Raw genomic sequence first — 13,950 nt, forward strand, 5'->3', positions numbered from 1 at the left:
GTGGCTAACTTAAGAAATGCATGTGCTGAACATGCACTGAACCACGGGATAGATGCTGGAGAAGGCTTGCTCCAGTCTATGCCATTCTGTGGGTTTCTGGCCTGGGAAGAGTCAAGGGCTTTTTATCAGTTTGGTTTTGATTTTGTTCAGTTACAAAGAGGATGATGATTTTGAGACGGATTCTGATGACCTGATAGAGATGACTGGGGAAGGAGCTGATGAACAACAAGACAACAGTGAAACTATTGAGAAAGTCTTGGACATCAGGCTTGGAAAAAAAGGAGGTGCGTGGTTCTGGAAAAAGCCTTTATTTCTGATGTAAATCATGTGTGCTCACAGTTTCTCCTGAGCTAGTACAATGCTTTTGCAGCTTCAAAGTGGGTCCAAGGGTTGTTTCAGTGCTCTTCACCCTTTTCCTCTATCCCTCTTATTTATGTTTTCTAGCAGCTTTTTAGTAATTTAGTATTGAAATTGAATTTACTATTGAAAAACCTAAAATGTCGAGTTTATGTGCTTAGCAGCTTTCCATTAGTGTGCGCACGTTTTAAAGATGCAGTCATTGTTCTGCAATTCTTGCTTTTCTCTGCTTTGAAATATAAAATAGATCTTCCAGTAGAGTCAGTTTTCATAGCTCCATTGGCAAAGCCGTAATGAAAATAAAGCCAATGTTTTGTTCTCACAGCCTTACAAAAGTGTTTTTGTAAAACTGAATGGTCGTGAACATCTTCAAGAGACCTTTGAATTACACTTAAAGAAAAGGCATTCACAACAGAGACATTTAAAAAGATTCTGTTGTATGGGAAACTTTTGTGTGCCTGTCTTATTGGGTTGCAGAATCTGTAGGATATTCTTTGTGCTGTCACAAAAGATGTATTGGAAAAACAACTTTCTGCTCTACTGCAGTTCATGTCCAGTGCTTGATAACAAAGGTACCGACTGCAGCCTGATTTCTTTTGCAGCCACTGGTGCTTCCACCACAGTGTATGCAACTGAAGCCAATGGCAACCCAAGCGCTGACTTTGATCCTGAAAAGGATGAGGGAGAAGTTCAGTACCTGATCAAATGGAAAGGCTGGTCGTACATCCATAGCACGTGGGAGAGTGAAGAGTCCCTGCAGCAGCAGAAAGTGAAGGGCCTGAAAAAGCTAGAAAACTTCAAGAAAAAAGAGGAGGAGATCAAGCAATGGTATGCTTTACTTCAACCAGTGATTTGGTCTTGGGCAAATCTTTTTTAGCCAGAGGTTTGCAGAGTCACAACTGAAAACATCCGATTTCTTCCGGCAAAGCGTGTTTCATCCATAGCAACTGTTTTCTGTGCGCAATACTCGCGTCTCTCTCTGCCTACTGATGAACATCCCCCCTCGTAGAGGTGATGTCTATATCCACGGTGTTGAAAGAGAGAGGAAGAGAAATGAAATCCACAGTATCGCCACTTCCCAGGCTTAAGAATTGGGATAGCTGTCAACAAATAAATGATGCACAGATTCATTTGGCCCGGGAGGTGACATGAGGGCTTGCAGCCTTATTAACCCCTGTTAATTATGGGCTTGTCTGAATGCAAGTTTTTGCATCAGTTTACGTCTGACCTCCCCAGGAGCTATAAGGGGAGCTACAGTGTGTTTCCAAAGCGATAAAGCTGGAGTAGCAGCTTCCATCTCTATTTGATCCTAGTTTTGAGACTGATTCTTGCAGCAGAATAACACATCATTTAACAGGGAGACAGTATGAACATCTATGACATTTGCTTCTCAGTAATGACTTATATACGAAGCTTTAAGAAACATGTCATATAAGCAGTAGTCTGCTTCAGTGACTTGTCTGAATGACAGAACCATATAGAAGAACCATATAAAGTAGAACTTCTATATATGGCTTCCATGAGCGTTATGACAGAAGCATTAGAGTGTTTTTTGGTTTTTATATTTTTTTTTGCATATAGGCTGGGCAAAGTATCACCTGAAGATGTAGAATATTTCAACTGCCAACAAGAGCTAGCTTCAGAGCTGAACAAACAGTACCAAATAGTGGAGAGAGTAATTGGTAAGTGAACCCAACACTTTTGTAAAGATGCGGGAACTTTAACATCTAGTGACAGCAGAATGAGTGTGTGGCTCTCTTCTTCCCTATCCTCCAGTATCTCTGGAGAAAAAAAACTGGTGTTAAGTGTATTTCAGTGTGTGAAATTCGGGGATTTGAGCAGTAGAAATCCAGCTTTACAGATTTGTAGTTAACAATCTCAATACAAATCAATCGGTCTCCTTGCCTGAAGTATGGGATGATACACTAGTTCCCAAGGGAATTTGAAGTTCTTTGACTTCAGCCTTTTGGATGCAAGGTGTTTGCATCCAAAGCAGCAGTACAGGCCTGGCTTTTGTGAAGACCACTTTCTGTGACATGGTTGAAGATGTGGTTGGGCTGCAAGGCAGCTCAGCGGTTAGATTTTCATGATCACTTATTAAAAATAAAAACAGGACTTACCAAGCACTTCAGTAGTATCACAGTCACGTCAATCAGAGATGCCAACATCCAGTTGCTTTGGGAATTGGTTTGGAGAGCTGTTTAACCCATTTCCATGCAATCCCTATAAAAAAGTACGGGGTGCGTGGCAGTGACAGCCTGCCTGCCCTGCTCCCTCTGCTGGCTGCCTGCGCTCCAAACCCTTCCTTCCCTTCTGTCTCCAAACACAGCTGTGAAGACCAGTAAGTCTGCGACGACAGGACATTCAGATTTCCCAGGTAAAGGAGCATTTTTTTGGTCCCTCTAAACTTTTCCTACGGCTCAGACCTGTCTTGTGGTTATGTGGGTGGTTCAGACTGCCCCTGTGAACCACACTTGTAGTTCGGCCACGGAACCACGGTTGCTGAGGTTTGGGCTTTTTTGCCTATTTTGCAGCAAACAGTCGCAAAACATCCTCGAATGACCCCGAGTACCTGTGTAAGTGGATGGGGCTGCCCTACGCTGAGTGCAGCTGGGAAGATGAGGCTCTGATAAGCAAGAAATTTCAGCACTGCATCGACAGCTTCAACAACCGTAACAACTCCAAAACGATTCCTACACGGGACTGCAAGGTTGGTTTGCTTCTCTTCTCTCCCGGTGTTGGGTTTCTTCAGGCTGGGCGATGGCGCAAACAGCGGGAATGGGAAGTTTTGTCGGGATAAATTTCAAAAAATTTCTCACCCTCCCACCAGTGTTTTGAATGGTTGTTTGCTGTTCTTATATTGTACTTTAGGCAGAGATGTGAATCCCCTTTTGGTTTCATTTACTCTGTGCGCAGCGAGAACGTTGAGTCCCCCTGGGGAGTGGGAGGCTTAATTAATCCTACAAAGTGCTTCCTGCTCAGAAGGAGCAGCTTTAGAAATGCGAGGTTTTAATATCGGTTGGATGAAAAAACAGCGCACCTGGGAAAAGAGAAAAGCTGCGAGATGCTGATACAGTGGAGGAGAGGGACAGAGATAATGGGAGAAAAAACAAGAGGGCAAAAAAGAAGGGAGCTTGTTCCATCTAGTGTTCATTATGTACAGCTTGCTGCACTCCTGACTCACAGGGGACTCACAGCTCTGGTCATCAGAGCCAGAGGACAGCAGGCGAAACACAACGCTGCGGAGTGGTTATCGGAACCTCAGACGCAAGCACTGGCTAGGAAAATGTGGACGGACTTTAACCAGTGAACAGATACACATTCATTGCTGAATTTTCAACCTTACTTTGTCTTTTTCTTCAGTGAGCTTACAGCATCTTCTTTTCCAGGTATTGAAGCAGAGACCGAGGTTCGTTGCCTTGAAGAAACAGCCTTCTTATATTGGCGGTGAGAACCTGGAGCTGCGAGATTACCAGCTGGAGGGCCTCAACTGGCTCGCTCACTCGTGGTGCAAGTACGTATAGGTGCTACGTGATTCTCTGGTCCATACTGCAAGTGAGCCACCTTTGTTTTATGTCTCCCGATTTTTGTCCCAGTAGGATCTGCCCCTCTTGTTTTCAGGTGAGGTCTTTACCCGCCTGCTTCAGTAGCTTGAAGGATTTCAAATGTTATCATGCCCAGCTGCGTTGCAGACACCCCAAGCAGGAATTGTATAGAACATGAACTTAAGAAACCTTGTGCAAAAACAAAAAGCATTTTCCCTGTCTGGGCCTGTTCACATGCTGGACTTGGCTGCTGTGTGAGCCTACAACATATCGGCCCTAATTTTCCATTGCCCTAACTGAAAAAAAAAGGTTTCTGGTTCGGCATGCATACACGCTCGTCGAAGTGTTAGAGAAATGTCCTTCTAAAATTAGGCCACTGACTCCACTCTCCCTTTGCTTTTGTCCTTGCTCGCCAGTTTGGCGTGATTGTCAGCTGTTCCTTTTTGCAAGTTATTGTGCCACGTGTAGCCTGGATGTCCCTGGGATCCACTTGGAATTGTTCAGATGAATGTTTTTGCGCTGCCTCCTTTCTATCCCTGACGTGGATTGCTATTCATGCTGGTGCACAGTAAATTAGCAGTGGCGGAAACATGCACTCGGATGGGATTTATGCTTGTTCTCTTCTTTCTCAGGAACAACAGCGTGATCTTGGCTGATGAAATGGGCCTGGGCAAGACGATTCAGACGATATCATTCCTGTCGTACCTCTTCCATCAGCACCAGCTGTACGGCCCTTTCCTGGTGGTGGTGCCCCTGTCCACTCTCACCTCGTGGCAGAGAGAGTTTGAAGTGTGGGCGCCCGAGATAAATGTGGTGGTTTACATCGGCGACCTCATGAGCAGGAACATGGTGTGTAATCGGAAAGCAAAAGGTGTGGGGTTGGGTAGAAACACTGGGTGCAATGCGGCAGCTTCTGTGTGACATAGGGGACACACGTTCTGGAGAGGCTGTCGGGCAGTACCGCAGGCAGCTAGACCTGGTGTAGCTGAGCACTTGGGTTTAATTCACTGCTGCAGGGATTTTTCTACCTTATTGCTCCTCTTAGAGGGAGCCCAGGGCAACTGGCTTCCTTCGGAGGCTCTGGAAACCAGTGCTGTGCTGGGCTGAACCGTGCTGCAGTAAGGAGTATAGCAGTGTAAAGGTGCCTGCCTCCTATGTTCTCAATTATTCGGACGACGAAGCACACAAATGTTGTGAGTCTGGTGGTGTCAGTAGCGAGATGATGCATTCATTTGGCAGATGAGGGTAATGTCACAACAGCGAGTTGTTTGACCTTATTTTGTTACCTGTGCAAGGGCAGTTGAACCATCTGTGCACTAAAACAAGCTGCTCCTTGGGCATCCTGAGCTCGTCAGATAACACCTTGAACAACAGGGGGTTGGAATTGGCTGGAGTCTCTGGCTATGTCTACACCAAAATAATGATTGTTAACTCTTTCCTTTCGGTAACGTTGGTTGAAGTTAACATTTGTCTCCTCCCACAGATACGTGAATATGAGTGGATCCACTCTCAGTCCAAAAGGTTGAAATTCAACGCACTTATCACAACGTACGAGATCCTCCTCAAGGATAAGGTGAGTAATGGTCCAAAGATGGTTTTATTTAGACTTTCTCTCGCTTGCAAAGGGGGTAGCCAGCCCCCATCTGGTGGGTTTCACCTCCTTCCTCTGTGGTGATGGAGAACGTATAGCTACTATTTGCTTTTGCTTCCCAGTAATGCAAGAGGGAATGTGGGACACCGGTTATGGTGTCTTGTACAGCACGGCCGTGTTATTCTTTTTACTTGTAAGACACCAGGGCAGTAGCTGGATTTTACCTGGTTTAATTTAGGCTAGTTAAGAGGACACAACATAACACTGAACCGCCAGCCACAGTATTAACAATATCTGGATTTTCACACTTAGGAGAAACCTGTCTGCTTAGGAAGCGCTCATCAGCCCCATCAGTGCATCACTGAGCCCTTAAGACTTAAGGTCCTTGAGACCTTAATACTAATGCAAAAAAAAAGAAAATAATAATCAAAACTCCTGGGTTACCTTAACTTTATAGGCTTGTTCACCTGCTCCAGCGGGGCTGGTGCCGCAGCAGGGCCCCAGGGCATGGAGAAAGGGAGGAGGAGGGGGCTGGAGGAGGACTGTGCTTTCTGGATAACGCAAAGGTGGATTAAGACAGGTAGACTTGCTGAAAGACTATTCAGATATGGCAGGAGTGCTATACAGCGTGGCTGATTTTTCACCTTTTCTTTTTGGGGGAGGCAAAACTAGTCTAGGGCTGGGGCAGGACACACTGGAAAGCACACGCTGCTGTGCCTTCTGGCCATGGAGCAAAGTGGTGGGGCTTGGCTGACCCAGCATCTCGTCGGGAATTGTTTTATCGTTTTTCTCCTCTTCTCCTCCAGGCTGTTTTGGGAAGTATTAACTGGGCCTTTCTAGGCGTGGATGAAGCCCATCGGTTGAAAAATGATGACTCTCTGCTGTACAAAACTTTGATTGATTTCAAGTCCAACCACAGACTGCTGATCACCGGCACCCCCCTTCAAAATTCACTCAAGGAGCTCTGGTCCCTGCTGCATTTCATCATGCCAGAGAAGTAAGTCTCCTTTTGGTCCATCAAAAAATACCTCTGTGTCCATTCTTGTCCATTAGATAGACTCGAGGGAGCGCAGAAATCCCTGAATTAAATCTCTGAATTAAACACAGTGGGGTTAGAGCAATGAAAGGGGAGCAAACATCGGTGGGGGAAAATCAGAGGTTAAATGACTTAATGCAAGGAGTATTTCTGGCAGCAAACTGAATGGGGAAACCTAATACATGTCTTTCAAATCTGTCTGCTGTCTTTGAGCCATCTCTAAAAAGCTAAACTTGTTTTAAGCAACCATTTCTGAGGTTTCCAGTACATTGTGGTTCAGCCACCCTTGCCAACCATTTTATGGCAGTCTCTGGGAGTATTGCTCAAGGACGGGGCTGTCTAGCCGATTGTTCGCGTGTCTGCATTATAACAAATATTTTGCTTTCTTTAAAACAAAATGGGCTAAGACAAGCAAGCCCCCAAACTCACCAAAATTACGTTTGACTGCAAAAAGAGCTGTTGCCCAAATTCTTTTTGCTGGATCACAGAAAGAGTGAAGGAAAGATTTGAGGTCTCCCAAGTGGAGGAGAAGAGCAGATCTCTGCGTTTCAAAGGAGCTGTTGGAGGAAGCGGCAGTCCAAAAAAGACCTCAGGGCAGTGTAAAACATAGTCCAGTTGTCCAAGCCCTGCCGAGGGAAAGGCACTGTGGGAAGTTCAGAAACCGCTGCCAGGTAAACGCCAGCAGGAGACAGCAGAGCAGAATACTGGAAAACTTGGGATTTTGTGTCCTGGGAATCAGTGAGGAACTCAAAGACGAGATGTTAGGAGGGCATCTAAGCCCAGAGAGCTTCTAGCTTTACCACAGTCCCTTTAGTTTGCCAGGGCGTAGTGAACCTTTTATCCTCCACTGTATCTCCGTCAAATTGATGATCTCCTGTTGTCCTGTGCAGCGGGAGCATATCTGGTAGATGAAGTTTGGTGCGATAAGACAAGAGGTATTCTGAACCCTCTCTGCTCCTCGTTTCTGTTGCTAGATTTGAGTTCTGGGAGGATTTTGAAGAGGATCACGGCAAAGGTAGAGAGAATGGCTACCAGAGCCTTCATAAAGTCCTGGAGCCATTTCTTCTACGCAGAGTGAAGAAGGATGTGGAGAAATCTTTGCCAGCCAAAGTGGAGCAGATCCTCCGTGTGGAAATGTCTGCTTTGCAGAAACAGTATTACAAGTGAGTTGCTTAAGTTACTGTAAGCGCCAGTAGAAACGGGCGCATCTTTCTGTGTGCCTTGGGAGTATGTTGTCCTTCAGAATGCAGTGTGACAGCCATCACCTGCAGCAGCAGGGGCGTCATGGGCAGGGACCTGAGGTAAGGTCTTTTCTGAGGTGGTATCTTTTCCTCTGTAGTAGTCTGGAGATGCTTTTTTAGTGTGATACAGTTCAGCTGGCCAGTTTTGCGGGACAGGCACAGTGGGATTTTTTGGGGAGGGGAGTAAAGCACCCCACAAAATTGTGGTGCTGTTTAATGTTAAACTGTAATGATGCCAAGAGGAAAGTAACATCAGGTTTTCTAGGGAAGAAACAGCAGTATCCTGTAGAAGCAGAGAGAGAGGGAGGGAGGGGAGCAGACTGATGCCTGAACAAGATGTCCCTGAAGGTTTTTTTCCTCCCAGGCTCCAGCGTGCCCAGTCGGTACTGTGGAATGATCCGGACTTTTTGTTTTCCTGCCTGCAGGTGGATTTTGACAAGAAACTACAAAGCTCTTTCAAAGGGAACAAGAGGGAGTACATCTGGTTTCCTGAACATTGTGATGGAGTTGAAAAAGTGCTGCAACCACTGCTACCTTATCAAACCTCCCGAGGAAAACGAGAGAGAGAATGGCCTTGAGACGCTGCAGGTGGGCAGTGTCTTTGGTTACCACCATTTTTCCTTAACTTTCCTCTTTCTTCTGTTCTCCCACCAAGTTAAGATCCGGTGAAGCTTTAGCTTCTGCAGCTTCTCCATTAGAAATAGACCTCGCAGCTGAGCCACTTGAATCTCCAGCCCTCTGCTTCCACTGTAGGCAATGTTTTGTGGCCGTCTTGAGTGGGAGGTGCATGCGATATAAGATCTGTCTTGGATGAGTCATTTTGTGTGTGGCCTCTGCTCTGTAAATCCAGATGATTTGATGAGAGACGTACGGGAGAAGCGTGACCCCAAAAGAACCAGATCTCTGCATGTCTCTGTGTAGTGCACATAAGGGTAAGGTTGGAAAGCATCAGCTGGAATGACGGTTACTTCTTCAGTCTCTGATCAGGAGCAGTGGAAAGCTAATTCTCTTGGACAAACTGCTGACCAGGCTGCGGGAGAGAGGCAACAGAGTGCTGATCTTCTCCCAGATGGTGAGGATGCTGGACATCTTGGCAGAGTACCTGACTATCAAACACTACCCTTTTCAGGTGAGAAACATCAGCATGGAAAGCATTGGGATTTACTTGAAAACTCGAGAAAATGCAGAGGGAGCCTGAGCAATGGGGGTCACCGAGTTTCCCAGAGATTGGTGGCTGGGATTGCAGGTCGCGCTTACCGAAATACACTGGAGGGAACTGGGAAGTCCCTTCGTTTCAGTGTGGCCCCATCTCTGCAAAACGCCACCTCTGACAGGCGTTTGGGCTGTGTCCTGCGATAAACCCTGAGGAGAGGACAGCAAACGCAGAGACCCTGGCTGGGAGCCTGTAACGGGAGCTGCAGTGTCACCCGCTGTGTGACTGCTGCCTGAGCATACCCCTCTCCTGCCCTCGCGACACAGCAAGCTAAGGCAGTGCAGTTATTTTTAATTGGCGGTTATTTTTAATGATTAAATGCTCCAGGCGGGGAAGGGGGCTTGGATGCAGCAGTTCCTCAGGGCTCCTTTACCTTCTTTCTTTTATCCTTATTGTTGATTTTTCCAGCGCTTGGACGGCTCGATCAAAGGGGAGATCCGAAAGCAGGCGCTGGACCACTTCAACGCTGACGGCTCTGAGGTACCGCAGCTGGGGATGTCCTGCCACAGGAGGGTCCGGGTGGGCTGCCCGAGCAGCGGGCGTTTGTGGCTGAGTCCCAGGTTCTGACTGCCAAGAGAGGATTAGTTGAGTCCCGTTCTTTTTACAGGACCCCAGATACTTTTAAAGACGCAGATATAGCAGGTTTTGTAACTAGCCATATTGCTTATTTTAAATCTCCCCCGTCCAAAGAACAGGGCACAAAGTCACATCTCCAGAAAGTCCCAAAGAGGTTGGGAAGAGCCAGGATTTAGCAATTCTATCCCCATGGTCTGGGGAATAAGGCAGTTGCTAAATGATTCTTCCCATGTGAAACTGGTTTTGGATATGAAGTGGCAGAGGCAAAAGGGGGATTATAGTGTTGGCAGGCGGTGGGGTCTGGTGTTGGAGGTGAAAATCTCCAGCGTAATAGGAGAGGGCATCTCAAGGCTCTTGTCTGGGCTTGCTGACTCACAGTGACTGGTGCAAGGTGCCACAGTCCGCCCAGCTGTGAGAAATACCTTTCCTCGCTCCAGAAGCCTGGACTGGAGGGGGATTCTTGGCTGACACTGGAGATACAGTTAGGTGCTTCATGGTTGTCAGAAAGTTGAGAAATAAAAGCGAGGAGGAGACAGCAGCGCGGGTGGGAAAGGAGCAAGAATGCCCATAGAAGCCGCCCTTTCCCCTCTCCTGGGGGCATCCACGAGGGCTCAGGCATCTTGGATGTAACCTGGCACCCTGTGCCCTTGTGCAGTGACTCAAACAGTCTCTTGGTTGCTGATCTCACCCCCAGCAGGCTTCAGGCAACAAAAAAAGCACGTGTTTGCCTGCTGCCTCTCTAGGAGTCTGGCGCGCAGCGTGGTCTGACCTTCAAAAGCGACTCCAAGGTGCCCTTGCCCCGTGCTGTTTGTTTTGCTCTCCCATAAGGATGCGTCCTGGAATAGCACACCTTTCGCCCCTGCCAGCACCGCCTCACCTTGTGCCGCGGCTTAAAGACCGGTGGCACTTAGCCTGCACGAGCACGGTGTGTGGGAAGGAAATCCTCCTTCTGCTTTAAGAAGCACGATTGCGAGAGCCCTCCCTCCGTTTCCTTGCATAGCTTTGAAGTTATCGCTATTTTACATCCACATTTACAGGCTGGCTAACTCGTGGATGCCTTTCCTTCCCCACCCCCAGGACTTCTGTTTCTTGTTGTCAACACGAGCTGGAGGGCTGGGAATTAATTTGGCCTCTGCTGATACTGTCGTTATCTTTGACTCGGACTGGAACCCTCAAAATGATCTTCAGGCACAGGCTCGGGCTCACCGGATTGGACAAAAGAAGCAGGTCAGAAGAGTTTCTTGGGTCATTTTCCCTGTGGCTTCAGCATGTGCATCTAAACAGGCTCCCACCTCATCAGAGCTTCTGAAAATGTGGGGGTTTTTTTATCCCAATCCTGATTCCAGGAGTACTGCGAACCCAAGGGAAGCTCATTTAAAAATCAGGAAGTGAAAAATCAGCCCAAATTTGCCAGATGCCAGGTCCTTCTGTTGGTTTTGGGTTCTGGGATGGTTCAAAACCAAGAACCCAACCAGTGGCATCACACTTCTCGGCCTATGGACTCTGTTCTTTCTTGTCCTGAAAAACTTAGAAGGTGGAACTTCCACCTTTACTAGGGTTTTATTAGATACGTGAAAAGTTTGATGCTAGTTTGGATTTAAAGTGATTGGTTCAGAAGGTTTTTATTCTGTGCTTAGACATACAAGATCTGTGTTAACCAGCCTGATTTTAACTGGTCCCCCTGAGACATAAAAGAATGTGCGTGCTTTTATTCTAAAAAGACACATCTGTGCACGAAGAGACCATGTCAGCAGATTGGTCTCCTGCAGAACAACTGAGCGATGCATCGCTGTGACAGCAGAGCATGTTCAGGTCCAGGAAATAGCTCTGTTCATTTTTTGCCCTTCAGGTGAATATTTACCGCCTGGTCACAAAGGGTACGGTAGAGGAGGAGATCATTGAGAGGGCCAAGAAGAAAATGGTGCTCGATCATTTGGTGATCCAGCGTATGGACACCACTGGCCGGACTGTTCTGGACAACAACTCTGGGCGATCCAAGTAAGTGATTGTGTCAGGAGGCAGAAATGTCTGGTACAAGATGTGCATAACCACCTTCACCTGATGGTGTTTCCCAGTGTTTATTTGATAGGATACAGGGCAGAAGGCTAATAAATAATGGCAGCTTCCACTGATTTGGCTTACGCAGCTGTTAAATTAGACACAACAGCTAAAGATGATCAGAAATAGAAAACTAGTTTTAATGCATTACTTGTTTTTCCTTCTTTGTCTTCCTCCCAGAGATCACCCTGGTCTGGGGGAACCTGGTGGTGGTTGTGGAACAGCTGCAATTTGGCAGTGACCTCAGAGTCTCCCCATTTCCCCCCCAGTAGATGGAGGTTGTTCCCTTTACAGTAGTTGTCTGTGCTAGGGCAGGAAAGTGATGAGGGACTGAATAAAAAGGCTTTCTATATTGCTGAGTAGAAAACTTACTTCTTTCTTGATCAGTAAAAACTTTGGTATGGTTTTGTGCTGTAGCAGTGCTGACTTAACAGCTCAAAACACGTTTTCCTTCTCATTTGTGCTTGCAGCTCAAACCCTTTCAACAAAGAGGAGCTGACAGCTATTCTGAAGTTTGGAGCTGAAGATCTCTTCAAGGAGCTTGAAGGGGAAGAGTCAGAGCCTCAGGTAGTTTGACACCGAAATCACATAGCTGTTCGTAGTCCTCTGTAGGTCTGCATGGGGGATCGTGCGTGTTTGTACCCTCTTTGTACTTGCCCTGTGCAGGAGAGCACTCAGTGCGTAGGGCACCTGTGAGTTCAGAGAAGCTGAAGGAAGAGAGCTCTGGGGTTGGGGATGAGGGGGTTGAGGAGAGCCTTGTTGTTGGGGGTTAAATAGTAATGGTCACCGAGAGAGAGTCCCTTGGATCCTGAGGGTTCATTAGCTAGTTATAGCGCAGCCTGCTGAAAGCTCCTCTCCCCGCCTCCTCTGAGCACTTCTTCAGCATCCTTTTTTGGTTGTTCTCATAGAGAGACAGGAGTCAGGACAGTGAAGTTGAGTAGGTCGCTCTCTCCTGCTTCGGCGCAGCGTTGCTTGACAGTTTAGTATTGAGTGCTTTGACCAATTCTCTTAATGGCCCGAGTAGCAGAGCTTCCCCCGAGGGAAACGGTCCAAAGTTAATACATCTCACTGTCTGGAATTTTTCCCTGTTGCTCAGCCTTGATGTTCCTTTTCTTCTGTCCTATCACCCTTATTTATACTCTTTTGTACCACTTGAGATAGTTCATCCCTGCCCTCAGTGATGACACCCTGCGGATATTTGCACTTTATTTAGCTCATATCAGCACAGTGTGTGTTTAGCTATTGCACCCCACGAGTCCGTTCTCAAAGCCTCTTATTTCCCGCTGTGCTCGGCACCATCCGCTCTATCACTCTCTCTTTTTGGCTGGTAGGAGATGGACATCGACGAGATTTTGCGTCTGGCTGAAACACGAGAAAATGAAGTGTCCACCAGTGCCACTGACGAGCTCCTCTCCCAGTTCAAGGTACGGACCCGCAGGCTCTGTCGTGGCGTGCGGGAATGGGGCTCCCCACCTCTTGCCACCGCGGTGAGGTCAGTAACAAACAGGACAAATCAGGCCCGGTGAGAGATGACCTGTACGAAGCAGTTTGCTGTGGGCTTGTCTGGGTTTGGTAACTGGGGAGATACGTAGACGTTCATTTCATTTCAAGTAAGTGGTTTTGAAGGCTGTGAATAAAATGCAGAATTTACCAAATTTGGAAACAAAACCGATAACTTACAGAGGCTCAACAGTACTTCGTAAACTGCACGTACTTTCTCAAAAGCTGTTAGCCCAAAGACATGGCAAGGAACCAGGAATGTAGTGACATAGGGATCAATTATAAAGTAGTTATGGAAATGCTGGCAAAATTGCTATGGGGAAGGAGTTGAGGCTTAGCAGACAGCTCCGGGGTATTCCTGCCAGGGGAGGGGATTTCTAAAAGTGTTCCTTTCCTTATGAAAGGTGGCCAACTTTGCAACCATGGAGGAGGAAGAGACAGAGCTGGACGAGCGGTCCCAGAAGGACTGGGACGATATCATCCCAGAGGAACAGAGGAAAAAGGTGGAGGAGGAAGAAAGGCAGAAAGAATTGGAGGAAATCTACATGTTGCCTCGAATCCGGAGCTCGACTAAAAAGGTACGGCCCATCTTGAGGACCTGAGAGGTAGGAGGCTAGAGCTGGCAAAGGCAACACTCAAGGGAAGTCTTCTTGCCATCTGAGTGCTGCTTTGCCTCCTCCAGAGTTGGTTAGGAGTAAAGCACAGAGGTAGCAGCACACTGACCTCTTGTTGGCCTCGTGCGTTGTGCCTGTGGTTTGTAATGCAGTGTGGGGGCCCATATTGGATTAGGTACGACTCGTCCTACAAGACAAAATAAAGAGAACCTGTAGTCA

General features: G+C 47.2%; 1 protein-coding gene across 1 annotated transcript in view; it reads left to right on the plus strand.

Moving 5' to 3' along the window:
* CHD2 (chromodomain helicase DNA binding protein 2) overlaps positions 1–13,950 on the plus strand; it is a 56,511-nt gene that overhangs the window by 26,525 nt on the left and 16,036 nt on the right. Inside the window, exons 7-24 of the mRNA XM_082488720.1 lie at positions 151–284; positions 960–1,185; positions 1,939–2,039; positions 2,687–2,734; positions 2,892–3,067; positions 3,747–3,871; positions 4,535–4,751; positions 5,386–5,475; positions 6,300–6,490; positions 7,504–7,692; positions 8,196–8,358; positions 8,747–8,899; positions 9,392–9,463; positions 10,637–10,786; positions 11,409–11,557; positions 12,088–12,184; positions 12,949–13,041; positions 13,522–13,695. Coding sequence (XP_082344846.1) covers positions 151–284; positions 960–1,185; positions 1,939–2,039; positions 2,687–2,734; positions 2,892–3,067; positions 3,747–3,871; positions 4,535–4,751; positions 5,386–5,475; positions 6,300–6,490; positions 7,504–7,692; positions 8,196–8,358; positions 8,747–8,899; positions 9,392–9,463; positions 10,637–10,786; positions 11,409–11,557; positions 12,088–12,184; positions 12,949–13,041; positions 13,522–13,695 — 2,548 coding nt within the window. The remainder of the gene's footprint in view (positions 1–150; positions 285–959; positions 1,186–1,938; positions 2,040–2,686; positions 2,735–2,891; positions 3,068–3,746; positions 3,872–4,534; positions 4,752–5,385; positions 5,476–6,299; positions 6,491–7,503; positions 7,693–8,195; positions 8,359–8,746; positions 8,900–9,391; positions 9,464–10,636; positions 10,787–11,408; positions 11,558–12,087; positions 12,185–12,948; positions 13,042–13,521; positions 13,696–13,950) is intronic.

The sequence above is a fragment of the Vanellus vanellus genome (assembly GCF_965231255.1).
Source record: "Vanellus vanellus genome assembly, chromosome: 11".
Lineage (NCBI taxonomy): Eukaryota > Metazoa > Chordata > Aves > Charadriiformes > Charadriidae > Vanellus > Vanellus vanellus.